The 14,453-nt window shown below is 35.9% G+C and overlaps 1 protein-coding gene across 5 annotated transcripts in view; it reads left to right on the plus strand.

Annotated features, from left to right (window-relative positions):
- The window catches only part of LAMA2 (laminin subunit alpha 2), a 361,287-nt gene that overhangs the window by 111,041 nt on the left and 235,793 nt on the right, over positions 1-14,453 (plus strand). For all 5 annotated transcript variants that reach the window (XM_065632757.1, XM_065632758.1, XM_065632759.1 and 2 more), the window contains one exon: positions 3-245. In XM_065632757.1, coding sequence (XP_065488829.1) covers positions 3-245 — 243 coding nt within the window. The remainder of the gene's footprint in view (positions 1-2; positions 246-14,453) is intronic.

The raw sequence follows: 14,453 nt of genomic DNA on the forward strand, positions 1-14,453 counted from the left end.
AGATTTTCCAGATTGCCTATGTTATTGTGAAAGCAGCTAACTCGCCTCGACCTGGGAATTGGATATTAGAGCGCTCACTGGATGGCGTAGACTATCAGCCATGGCAGTATTATGCCATCACAGACAGTGAGTGCCTGACACGCTACAACATTCATCCCCGTCCCGGAACTCCATCCTATATAAAAGATGATGAAGTTATATGTACTTCTTATTATTCCAAGATCCATCCTCTGGAGAATGGAGAGGTAAGATCAGATGTTATTCCAAGTACCGTAAATTGGCAGAAAAAAAAGACTTTGTTTAATTCGCAAATATCTGACTTGAGTAGATAGAGTGTTTTGCTATGCCTGAAAAATGGAGAGGTAATCTATTTGCAGTTTTTAAAAACTGATCTTATGTGGTCCTATGTAGATGCATACGAGGTATGCTGTAATAAGCATGTTCTACAAAAAGGTAAAAGAGTTATTGGGTAGAACAAGGCAGTAGTACTTTTAGATAACTTTAGGTGCTTGAAATGTGTTCCCATGTCGCTTGTGAACAAAAGTGAGAATACTGGGGAAAATCATGGACTCAGTGAAGCCATTTAAAGACTTTTCTTTAGATCTCATTTTCACTCCCTGTGTACAAGCTAGGATGTTAAATGGTAATGATTTACTCAGAATTTAATGTATTGTCTATTTAAGAGCTTGTCACTGATGCTCTGCCCCTGCCTATACCCATTCATTCTTGTCCTGTCAGAGATCTCTGCTATTTCATGGTGAGTCCATGCACATGAATCATGGACAAGTCATTTGTTTAAACTGAGGGCGTAGAAAAGATGTGGTGGAGGTGAGAATGAGGAACTGTGGTTGAAAGAACAAAGCAAATGTAACAACTGTAGCCAAAAAGACAGTATTTTCAGACACTTAAGATGAAGAGAGGGAAGGCCATGTGTACCAAATTCTGACAACTGTATATTTTTTTCACACATTATTTCCTAACACTTGCTTTGCACATAACTTGGTAATTGAAGGAAATAACATGACTTGAATGTGCACTAGATCTGAAGTATTTACTTATTTACAGATTCTTTGATGCTTAATGACTGTGAAATATTATCCTCAGTATTTATCCTTCTGTTAATTTATTCTGTTCAACTTTTTAATGGCTTATCTCCTTATAAAGAGGTATAAACTTACTCTCTTTTGTTCCCCTATGTGCAAAGCAATATTCACATACAAAATTGTTAATGCAATTATTTTTGAATACTGGATCTGTATCCAGTATATTTGTATAGTTTGTTTAAGTTTACAGGCAACTTCCCATGCCAACTGCAGAAATAGAAAAATAGAGCTTTCAATGAAAATATCCTGCTGATACACTTTAAAAAGATGTAACCTTGAATCTAAAGGAGTCTCATATGAGTTATCAGATATGAAATCAGTTGCATATCCAAGAACAATCGTAGCAAACACTTTGTGTTTGTAATTGTATCATTTGAATGGGTATTTGTTCTTGTAAAATCTAGCAGGAGCAGATAAAGAAATAGTGCATACATATGTGCTACTTTTTCAAAATGTTTCCAGCTGGGTGCTTTTTAAGTGGTGAACAGAACACAAGTTAGCGGTTTATCACTTACAAAGACATTTTTTGCAGTTTCTTTGGGAGAACATGCCTGCACTGAAAATATAATGCCAAAGTAATTATTCCAATAATTAATTTAATTTACTTTGTTCAATTTCTTTGATTATCTAGTTCTCTTGAAGATGATATTTTTTCCGGTGGTTTGCTGTCCTCTTGGTTAAACCAGTGCCTCCTTGTGTTCTTCACTGGCTGAATTAGACAGCAACGGGCTTTTATTCAGCATGTCTGCATATATCTGTGACTGAAATATTTGCTTACGTCTTGCTGAATTGAGTGGAACTTAATTCTGATCTTAAGTGAGCAAATAATAATTTTTAACATGGCCTGATGTGCTGTAATTGGAGTTCTGTCTTGAACCTAGTAAATGACCAACATCTGATAAATAGTTTCTTTAAATGGGAAGATGTTGAAGAGAGGGATGCACCTGGTCCGTTCCACTTGGAAAAGGAGAATTGTTAGATACAGGCATGTGTTATGAAAGGCACGTGATTTAGGCCACCCTAACTTAATCTTATCTCACACAGGTAGTTATTGGTCTCAGATATGGCCCCAGTAGAGAGAGAACAGTTTGAAATGAAAAGCCTAAAGCTTAACTTTTGTAATAACTTGAACAGTATCATTCCATATGAATTAATCAGCTTGTATTTTTAACAGTATTTTCATAAGTAAAACACTAGTTCCATCTGTCTGAGTACTATAGACTGCATTCTAAAATACATAGCATTAACACAGAATTATCCCAGGTTAATTCTTTTTCATGTTTCATCAAACATATAACATGAAAAATAATACAATTCATACCAAAGTCAGATTTACTTACAGTTGTGTTGTAGGTGATATTTGCCTGGCTCCTGGTCTTTCAGTGGAACTACATCTGCATATCATTTATTTTTGCTCCAGGTTAGGACTTTTGTTTTATATATCAGATATTACAGACATTTTGTGAGACTAACAGAGTTATGAAATGTAAATTAAGTACCTTTGCTTCAAAACCTGTGAGCTATTTAGGCACACTATTCTGGCTTACACTCAGGAAACCTGATGAGGTTCAGAAGGAGCAGAGCTTGATGAGCCGGTTCCAAAGCCAAATCTGCATCTACAGTGTGGTGTCTTTGTCTTAAGTTAAAACGTGTTATCGTAGAAAAAGCAGAATATATTATTTTCATGTAAACTTTCGATGAACGTTTTAGTCAGTGACTTGGTTGATTAGAGTATTTACAGAAATGTTAATCTAAGCAAAATATTTTGGGCATTTTATAGTGTCACTATTTGCACCAGTAATATTCTCTTAGCCTTAGCCAATCACAGAATTAAAATCACCACCAACTGCAACAAGAACAAAACAATAATAAACAAACAAGCAAAAAAACCCTATGCAATTTATCTTCAGATTTGTGTAAATAGCACAATTTTAAGTTCGCTCAGTGAAATGTGAATAAACAATCTGTAGACTAACCATTATTTGCATAAAATAATTTTATTGACTATTTTCATTAATTAATGGGAAATTGCATAGTGACAGATTCTGAATGAAAAAAAAAGATAAATTCTCAAATACGGAAATTTCTTTCAGAAGTATAGACTTGAATGCAGAAAGATTGTTAGCATTCCTGTCTAAAATCAGTGATGCCTGGAAAAATCATAGCAAGACCAGAGTGTCTCTCTATCACACTGGCAAACGTAGACTTTTAGCATTTATGTTTCTGATACACCATCAATAAATGTAAATGCTAAAGTTTCCCAAAATATTGTTTCCAAATGAAAAAGCAAATTCCACTGTCTCAGTGTCCGCAAGACAGAAAAAGAACTGAAACGGATCAGTTATATTAAACAGTTACTCATTAACTTTTACTTAACTGATGTTTCTTGCTTTAATGGTAATTTTTTGGGGCACTAACTGAAAAAGAATAATTTATATAAGGACAGGATGAGGCTGCTATTTTTGGATAAGTAAGAATGCCCGTTTTGTGACATTTTCATGTTCACTTAAACACCAGATAAGAATGATATTTCTTTTTTCTTTATTTCCTCACACGATCGTTAGGTTGAAAATTAAAATTAGTGGTTACCATAGTGATTTTTGCTTCACTTCCCTGACACAGGAGCCTCTGATGTTTACATGTAGGTTGTTCCTTTTTTATTGAAATCTTTCTTCTTCTGCTAGACTACAATTTGTGTCAGGGCTTCTTTACCTTGATGACTAGGTGGTTGTAAGGCTCTGGACATTAACTTTCAATGTCATAATTTTTTTTTTCTGTAAGGGTGTATGGAGATTTCTTTTAGTCAATGCTTGTTTGAACCATCATGCATAGTATTTGTACTTTGATACATGAGAATCTTCCCTCTTGCTTGCAAATCTTTCAAAGCTGGACCCTCTGAAGACTTCAGGTGCTCTGGTTGATCATTGTAACATGTTAGGAAAATGTATATCTTTTAATAGAAAATGGCACATTTTACCTGACCTGTAGTTTGACAGGAAATCAAACAGAAGGTTACACTTAGAAAAAGTATTCTTTAGACACACATAGAGTATTTTGTATAGGCTAGAAGAAAATATTTAGGTAAAAAAATAATTGTTTTGTTGTTTTGTTAATATAATGTAATTCTCTGTGCAAGCAGAGATTGAAAGTCAAATCCAGTGAAGACAGTGGAAGGAAGGTTTAATTAATCTGATAGGAAAGCACTTGCTTTTCATAAGAAGTCAAGAAGAAAAAAACTCTTATTCTGGGAAGGTATTAAATTAAATTTCTGTATATGTTCCCTATTTCTTCTGAAAGCATATGTTGCTTATGTAATATTTGTGCAGGCCTTTATGAGACTTTAAGATTTTGCAGCATGAAACCTTAACCTTGTTCTGTCTAAGAATTCAGTCTAGAGAAAGGTCATGTCTTTGCAGTACTAACAGATCATCTTAGCGAATTTCCTCAGGAGGAATTTCAGATATTGCTTCCTGAGCAAGAGAGAATCCTAGGCAGATGTTCTGACTGATGCAGCCTCACCTTCAATACTGTTTGCAGTCCTGGGCCCCACAGTTTAAGAAGGATGTAAAGGTCCTTGAATGCATTCAGAGGTGGGCAAAGCTGGTGAAGGGGCTGGAAGGCATGTGCTGTGAGGAGCGGCTGAGGACTCTGGTTTTGTCTATTTTGGAGAGAAGGAGGCTGAGGGGTGACCTCATGGCTCTCTACAGCTTCCCGAAAAGGGGACATGGAGAGGGAAGTGCTGAGCTCTTTTCCCTGGGATCCAGTGATAGGACACGTAGGAAAGAGTCCAAGCTGTGCCAGGGGGGTTTAGACTGGACGTTAGGATGCATTTCTTTACCAAGAGGGTGGTCAAACCCCGGAACAGGAATTCTAGAGAGGTGGTCGGTGCCCAAAGCCTGTCAGTGTTTAGGAGGCATTTGGACAATGCCCTTAACAATGTGTTTTAACTTTTGCTTAGCCCTGAAGTGATCAGGCAGTTGAACTAGATGATCATTGTAGGTCCCTTCCAACTGAAATGGTCTATTATAGTCTATTACAGTATTTTCTTTTTTTTGTTTTGTTTTTGTTTGTTTGTTTTAAACAATACCTAGTGTTAAATGAAAAGTACTTGGCAACATTTTCAGAAAGATATTATCACTGATACATCATGCTTATGAAGCATTTCTGAGATGACTTAACCGTAGATCAGCAAACTGCATGGTATTCTTTCCATGTTCACAAAGGTGAATTAGAGACTGAAAGATTTTGGTAAGAGCAGTCTATGTGAACAACAGAGCATAAGGTTCACTGAGTCCTGGTGCTAGCCTTCAACAAGAAACTTCTTCCCGCCTGCTGTATGGCCGTAGCCAGTACTAAGGCTGAAGCAGAGGTCTGACAAGGAAGGGAGTTATGGTGGGAATTAAGTAACCTGTCTCCTTCCTTTTCTGGAAATGAGTTTTCCTGTTGCTGTTATTACGGTGGTGAGAATGATACTGCAATGAAGATGACGCTTCGTTGCTGCTTCTTCAAACACTTAACCTCATACTTCTCCTATGATGGTAGCGATGTAAGTGCGAGGTCGAAAAAGTAAAATACCATTTCTGCAGTAATAATGACTAGTCTGTATGAGCACCTTCATTTGTCTTTATTTCCTTCAGTCAAGTGGAAGTTCAAAGTGTGTACTAAACATGTAAAGAAGAAAAATACACAGAAACATGTTCCTTGATAGTAGTTTTGTTGCCATACTTGCCATACTGCTTGAATGGGAGAGCTCTGGCCCTTTTTAAATGTGTCTCTCTGCTCTGTCTCAGCTCTCTTTGAACTTCCCCCACCTCCCAGTGATTTGCTGTTCTCTCAGCACGACTCACACCAGTGATGCCAGGAACCTTGAACTCTGCTATTTCCCAATGTTTTCTTGCTGGCTTTCTCCTCTTCATACCATAGTGCTTGTCCCATTCACTATAGTCTCATTGGTTCATAGAGAAGGGAAGAAAAACAGTCTTACAAATGGACTCTTAAGTCTATTCTCCCTACAGCCAGATTTAATCCCTTTTCACTAGGATTTCACTAGACTGTCAATGGTAAGAGGACAGAAAGTCAGAATTTTTAGAAGTACTCAAAATTGAAATTTATTCAGTTGCCAGCTGAAAATTTTGGGATGACTTTTTTCCTAATAATAAATGACACAGGTGCTAAAGTATTTCTAAAAAAATGTATGAGTTTGTGGATTGCAGTATTGATACTGTCTTTATAATTCCTGTTTCTAATTTGATCCTCTCAGCATCTAACCTGCATTCAGCATCTTGAATTTACTGTGAAATAATTTTCTAGAGTCAGAACTGTCCATTCCCCTTGAATAACAGTCATAAGTTTCTTTTCAATAGCACAAAATATAGAAAAAGCATCTATACAGTAAAAAGTAATGCCACTAATATCTGTCTCCGTGCCCTCAACTGCAATCACCCTAGGCATTTCTCATGAGTATGCTAAATTTCCGTATTTTTTATGTGCATCTCTGTGCATTTCCTTAGAGTATTTGTGGTTACAGGGATATATTGTCTTGTGCCAGTATTTTGCTGATATATTGTCATTGCAAAAAAGTGGATGATACAAAAAACTAGGTAACAATCTATTCTTAATGGATGAAACTCTTCAGAAATTTAAGCTGGTTCTACTTCCAGCATCACAGTTTAGATCAAGACATTAGACAAAAACTAATGAATGCAGCCTGAGTTAGAAATTCCAAAATAGGATTCTGTGAACAAACGTTTTTCAGCTTGACATCTGAACAGGTTTAATAAAAATAACTTTAATTTATTCATTTTTTTTTAAACAGTGAAAGGGAAATTTTTGTTTTGACCAATATGAGTTGTTCCATGTGATGCAAAAAGAAAACATTTTATTTGATCATTTTATTTTTTAAAAAAAATTATAAAGACAATGGAAACAAATTTCACAAAGCTGTGAATGGAGGGCATGTGACAGTCTTTTGCCTGGAAAGAAAAGAAAGCTTCAGCTAGCAGAGATTTTATCAGATGCAGTCCTTGCATCCAAGAATATGTCCTGATTCTCAGGTTTTTAGTATACGTTGAGTCAGACTATCTAGCCAGATGGCGTAGCTTCATTTTGTAAAAAACAATCAATCAATTTTTCTTTGGGCTGAAATCCAAGTGTCTTATCACCTTAGGATCATTCTTATCTTCATGTTTTTCTGTCTTACGTGCACAGTTAGTTTTTTGTAGTGATTAGTAATGCGGACAGCCAACAGGATCCTTAGATAAATGGTCCCTATTATTAAAGATCCTTCCACTGAAGCCAGTAACCTTTGGATCAGGTCTTTTGGGAGGACTGTTTATGCAATTTAAATCAATGTTACACCACTTAAGTGGTTAAACAGTCACTAGTTAACATTCTGTATTGCGTCATACTTTGTTCTCCCTATTGGTCTCGGTTTATATTTTGCTTACTTCCCCTCCCACCCCCACCTTCTCTGGCTAGGGCAGCTTCAGGAAATCTTATGGTCAGACCATGGTTTTGGATATCATCTTTTTTTGTATGATTGGCCTCAGTGAAATGACTGTGGTAACTTCTACTTTTGAGTCTCCTTTATTGAGTGTTTTGAAAGCATAACTTAGCCTGAAAAGTTACTTGTGTCTACCAAAAAAGAATAGAGTTTGGATTTTCTTCAAGAATTCTGGCACATAAGCTTTCAGCTGGTCCAAGATTTCCAGTTAGAACAGCCACAAAAGAAACAGTTAAAAAAAAAGTGAAAACCAAACGGATTTGAGGTTTGAACAAAGATCCTTTTTTTTTTTTTTCTTTTTGGTTTTTGTCTTTTTTTATTTGACTTAGTAACACTAAACTTGACCAGCTAATCTGAGGAAAAAAAAAAAAGACATTTAACAAGTGACTGCCAAATAAGTGGATACATTTTAAATATTCCTTGTACACAATACTATATTGCCTCACTAACATAAAAATTAACATTTTCTGATCTCCTAATAGACATTGTAGATATGTAAAAGGATAAAACAAAGTAAGCATTTGACATACATTCTCAATATCACAGGAGAATTTTGAAAACATCTAGAATGTGATTTGAGGCAACGTTAGATGATTTTATTATGCATGATGGGAATAGTCTTCACAATAATTTATTCCAATCTTGTACAAATACTCTTTCAAGTCAGCAATTTTATAATTGCATTTTAGCAATATTCACTGTTAATTTTTGCCTGAGGAAAAAAAAAAGGAAAACTTACGGTAATCTTTGTAAGTTGATAGTTCATACTGAAGTTGAGTTTCTGATATTTACTATTATAGAAAAAACAGCTGATACAAAATGTATAATGTACTTCTAAATTATGCACCAAAGAGGAAACAACTGTGGAAAACTACGTATAAGTCATATAGCAGTTTCTAATTATTTTAAAAACAAGAGGAAGGATATTTACTGGTACATCTGTGTGGGCCAAGTTGGAATGAAAGTTTCTTTTGTGCAGTTAGTCAGACAGTCCACTCTTCTGTCTTGGCATGCCTTCTGTCCCTGAGCAGAAACTCATGTTGTAATTTTGACCATTTCTGGAAAAAAAGAAAACCTATTTAATAATCTGAATCATAAGACTTAAAAAGTCCTGAAGTCGCAATACACAAAGTGTGTACTATACAGAGCAGTCTTTCAGTTTGAAAAGTCAAATTGATTACCTTTTTTGTTTAGCATCCATCATTTATTGATCACAATGCTTACTGAAAAGGGGAGTGTTGCACATCTTTATATAGATCTATTGTGGTTTTTCCAAATCATAAAAGGAGGACTCATGCCTGTAAGTGTAGTTTTTAATTCAACATACTGTCTTTAGTGTTGCAGAGGGAAATGGTCTTGGTATTTACTTGTGATGACTAAACTTGTCTTCTTGTTGTATCTGGTAGCTGATTTTTGGACAGTGAAAGATTGCATTTTGGCAGAGAAACAAGAACACTGGGTACATGGTGACTTGGTGAGATTTTTCTCTTCTGCTTGATTAGGGGAACTGAAGATCTGCAGCGAGTGGTTGTTTTGGGGTGGGGGAACTGATACCTGAAGACCTTACCCACACAACAGAAATACTTAATAGGAAATTTTGTTTAAATGAAATACTAGTTGTAAGCATTTTCCACTAGGAGGTAAAACCACAAACATTTATTTACCTTGGCTGTGTATTGCATTTTGTGTCGGGTTATTGTTCCGAGATAAGAAAATTATAACACAACTTTTCAAGGAGATCTTTTGGTCTCTTTCTATTTTGAGTGGTTGTTAACAGTCATGGATAATTAATGGAAGAAAGAATAGCTTAATTATTGTTTTTAATGAGTGTGGTGGCCAAAGACAGAGGAGGGCTTACAGGCGTGGTGAGGATGATAAGCATCTGAGAGATGGCAGAGATGAGAAAGGAAGAAGCAGTAAAGGTTATAAGATAATTTAAAATTAGGGGCCGGGAGAAATCTAGTGAGTGCTTAGTTCAAGATGAATCATTCTTTAATGTTTAAATAATAAAATTCTGTATTGTCAAAGAATGAGTAAGTTTTTTGAAAGGTAGAATTTGTTAAAATCCAGATGGGCTACACGAAGGAGTAATTTCGATCAATGAAATCTCACTGAAGCAGGGATGTATGAATAGGTCAGCCTCAGGCCAGACGTAGGTATGCTTTCATGGCAGTGCAAAGGAATTCTATGTGAAAGAAAATCAAAACTAAGCAGCATAGTTTACCTGGAGTTTTCAGTTTAAATTGTAAATGTCACAGAAAATCAATAGAAGGAAAGTTAGTCAATGAGACACTGTAATATCAATGTACAAATTCTTTGATTGAGGTCTAGACTCTAGAATGCGTAAATGAAGAAAGCATAGAGCCAAGCTGGGTAAGTGGACAAATTGTATCAGCAAACAACACTGTGTCTGAGAAAACTGGTATTTCATGCCCAAGTAAGAGTAGAAAAAAGTTAGGACTGCAGTACTACTTAATCAAGGTGGTAAAACTAAGGAGACTGTGAAGGCAAAAACAAAGACAAAAAGACACACCATAGTGAAAAAGTAAACTATGGTTAGCTTCCCATAGGGTGGCTGACTGTCACAATGGAGTGTAGAGGCTGGTTTTTGAGCACTCTTAAATGTTCTTCCAAGAAGCAGTCAAATTGGAAAACTCAGAATAAGGGAAGTGACTCAAAACATCGTGAGAACGCAAGACAGGCTAGTTCAAAATACTGTTATTTAAAGACTGTTCTGTAAGTGTCAATAATATTCTTGCTATTTGATGTGCTCCTTAGAAAATTTGGAAAGACAGTCAAAAAGCTAAAGTGATCTCTAAAGGCGGAAATACATTTGTATATGTTTTCTTCTTAAATATGTAGGAGTTTATGCATGCCACTTATAAAAAAGAATAAATCTTAAAGTATCCAAAAAGGTAGCAGGATAAATACCTGAATATATAATAAGTGTTAGAAACCAAAAGACATCATATAAAAACATCTTCTCCCAGCAAACAAAGCAGGAATTTTGCAAATTAACATAAAATCACAGTAAGGCAAAAGAAAGAGCAAGAACCAAAATAATATGCCCTTCCATTCCAAGGTAATGACTGTGCTGAAGACTTAAAACAACAACATGAGAAGTTTTTTCAAGCCATCGGAATAACAGAACTAATAGTCAATTGACAAATAATAGGAGTGCCAAGGACAGTAAGTCCATAGCATGTGAATTCTGTGGCTTGAGCTCCCTACGGAGGGACATACAGGAGGACCCACAGTAGAGCTTTTCTTTGTTTTAAAAGAAGTTGGAGGAACTTCTGAAGGAAGAATAGTTCTAAAGGAACAGTTTAAAAGCCCTGGCAAACTTGCTCCCCAGCTTTTATTGCTGAGCACGATGTCATATGGTGCGGAACATCCCTGTGCTCAGCTGGGGTCAGCTCTTGCAGCTGTGCCCCCTCCTAACCCCTTGTGCACCCCCACATTCCAGCAATAGCTGGAACATCCATGTATCATCAACACTGTTTTCATCGCAGATGCAAAACATAGCTCCACGCAAGATAATATGAGGAAAATTAGCTCTATCCCAGTTAGAACCAGTACTATAGTTTACTATACCTGTCATATTATATAATGTCATATATCATTAATGAAATCTGAAAAAACCCAAATAGTTGAGAGTTTAACACAAACTTTCCAAGTTTAGTTTTTGTAGCCAAAGTAAGCACTACTATTTTTGTAACTTAACAACAATTAATTTTAGGAGCAAAAACCAAAATTGTTTTCATGCACATAATTCTTTAACCTTCTGTGTTTTACAGAAGATTTATTATAGCATTCCTGGCCTGGGCTGTTCATTCTATGCTACTTAGAAACTGACTTTTTTTCCTGACTTTTCTTATATTAGCCCCTGTAAAATATCTCCAACTCTCAAAAGATCAGGTTCAGAGTTGAATCAAAGTTTATTGTATTCTACAGCTGAGTGTCCTATTTATTCTTTCTTTTCAAAGCATTGTAAATGATTTTCAAGGCACTGAATGCTTCCCATTCAAAGGGATCCGATCTGGTTTTCAATAGCATTCATCAGCGCATGTTCCAAATGATATGACACAGGTTTTGCTAGAACTTAGACTCCAGCACTGCACAGTAATTGTAATGGGCTTTTCCACATATGGGTCTGCAATGCAAAGAAAACCCCAAAATTTTTGTTGAAATTTCCCCAGTTCAAAACTCTTCAGAGCTGTACTTCAAAACAAGAATACTGCAGTAATGTAAAGCATATTACTGCAGTTTATTTAATGATAACATTCAGGAGCAGATGTACTTGTTTACTCTTTGAACAGCTTAAATCCTCACATTCTCCCTCTTTTACATCAGCAGTTGTGCTTGGCAGCCCTTTGCAACTGCTTACAGCTGGACGAGTTCCTGTGGATTATCTTTCTACTGGTCACCATTCTGTTCTGGCAGTAATTTCTCTCTATTTCCACAGTGCACTCATAGCACATCTCATTCATGAAACAATGTAGTGGAAAGTGCCACGAGTTTTTAGCACAATCATATAATGAATAAGGGAAATCATAATATCCTGGTAGGAAAGGGTGGGTGGGTGATGGGGTTTTGTTTTGGTTTGGTTTGGTTTTTAATATTGTTTAGTTTGGCATGGTCAGAAGCCCTTTTAGTTAAACCTGGGGATCAGAATGCTTTTTATTATAATCTGCAGCAAAACGTAACTTTCCCGTTTGAGTCTTTTGTTTGGAGTTACTTGTCCTGCTTAAGAAAACGTGCCATCTAGCTTCAGTGCTCTTTAAAAAACATAATTTAAGTTTTTAAATTGTGCTTTTTGAGTACTTGTGAAGACTGGGTTTGACAGATCACTATATTTCATCCTTTAAGCAGATAGGCAGTAGCATTTAACTTGGTAATGCCAGTGTGTCTCACCTCCGCTTGACCAGAACCCAGACTAACATAATTTTCAGAATTGCTTTGCACCTAGAGGTGCAATTGGCATCAGCCACTGAGTCCATGTGGCTTTGCTTCTCATTCTATTCTGCTTGCTTAAGGGCCAATACGCTAGGCAGGAGCTGTATGACACTGACAAAATGTAATCCAGAATGACAGTGGTTGTACACATTTTCAGGCATCAGAGGTCAGACCACTGTTGTGTATGGTAAAATTTAAAACAGCTATCATTTGATGATTTAAAATCCTAAGTCACCTGTGTTATTATGTGTTAGAACGTATAGCACATTGCTAATCTACCTGCTTGGAGGTAACTTTTAAAAATACTGGTTCAGTTCATCTTTGAAGATGTTCCTGTAAGAGTCAAGCTTTTAACTTTTTCTCCAACTATCATGTTAGTTATTACTAAGCACAAAATACCTTTTCACTGTATTAAGAGATGGCATCTCACTTGCCAGTACACTTTGAGGAGCCAGTAGAACACAAATGATCATAGTTGTGTTCAAGTACGGTATTCCAGGCCTCGTATCTTGTCTGAATTCCTTATGGACTGCAGAATGCATGACTCTTGTTGAAACTACATCGTGGTGTAGTGTTTCCACTTAGTTAAGACAGTAACAAAAAGAAAATAAAAGCTTGAAATGACAAATATACTTTGAAGGTAATCAAATTTCTTATTATTCTGTGATTTATTAGTAACTATTTCTCTGATAATGCACAGTCTGTTTAAAAGTATGCAAGATGATGTCTTTGACAAATTGTTTCTTGTCTAAAAATAACAAGCATGAGAATTACAGGAACCATAGAAAAGCAGTGGCTGGAATAAGCAATTTAAGTTTCAAGTGAAATTGGAAAGAAGAAAATGACAAAAGCAAGTTAATCAGAACTGAAGAGATGAAGCTTTATTTAGCTTAAGCTGTAGGGTTTAGTTGTCAATGACACAATAGTATTTGCTAAACAGTTCGTTAAGCTGATATTTGCCTGTATTCTTAGGGGGAATGAGTTAGTTGAGATAGAGTTTGACATGCATAGCCCTTGACATTTTAATGCAAGTTTAAGCACTACATTTCAAGCAGCTCTTGTACTCATTAGCAAGACAGAAGGGAGTTGTGCTTTCACTTAGTTAGCCATTAATTTATTAAGATAGTGAGATGTTTATTAGAAATACAGCAAACTTTGCCAAATACACTGTTTCTTATCTAAAATTATGATAAATATATTTTTGTGGTGAAAAATTGGATGCTGACTTTTGACATATGCTTCCATCTATTGTTCTGGTTTTGAAACCAACTCTAATGATAGGTTAGGGCTTGCACTAAGATTTGTCCTTTAGGGATTAAATATAAGGTGCCAGGAGATTAATTAATCAATAGTAATTTTAGATCTACTGTAAATGAGCTATTTGCAACAGATAATTAAAGGTATGGGATCACCTGTGGAAAAACTGATGTTCAGTATTGTCCATCTTCATATTGATGTTCTTGCATAACTTGAGAATGTAAATCATGGAGTAACTTTCTCATTAAATCTTTTTAAGACTGACACATCTGTCTTCTCCACTGCTGATTATCAAGTAGCAAGCGTTTTTGTGAAGGACAGAAGCTTTTCTCTCCTTTATGCTGCTGTCAGAGGTTACATTTTAGTAAGAAATTGACCTTTCCTGACAATATTTTAGTTCAGACCACTGTTAGGCTTGCAGCTCACAATCTTGATGATGTCCAAATTAAGCTACTGAGTACTTGAACAAAGTGAGTTCTTCACCACTCCTAGCCAAAGTTTATTGTAGAGTGATGGTGTTCCTGCTCCATCCTTGTGACAAATTACACTAAGTAATCTACACTTTTTATGAAAGAATTAAGTCTTCTGCTTTATCTTACATTCAGTATATAGCGAAAAGTATACTGGTTAGCAAT

The sequence above is a fragment of the Caloenas nicobarica genome, chromosome 3, assembly GCF_036013445.1.
Source record: "Caloenas nicobarica isolate bCalNic1 chromosome 3, bCalNic1.hap1, whole genome shotgun sequence".
Classification (NCBI taxonomy): domain Eukaryota; kingdom Metazoa; phylum Chordata; class Aves; order Columbiformes; family Columbidae; genus Caloenas; species Caloenas nicobarica.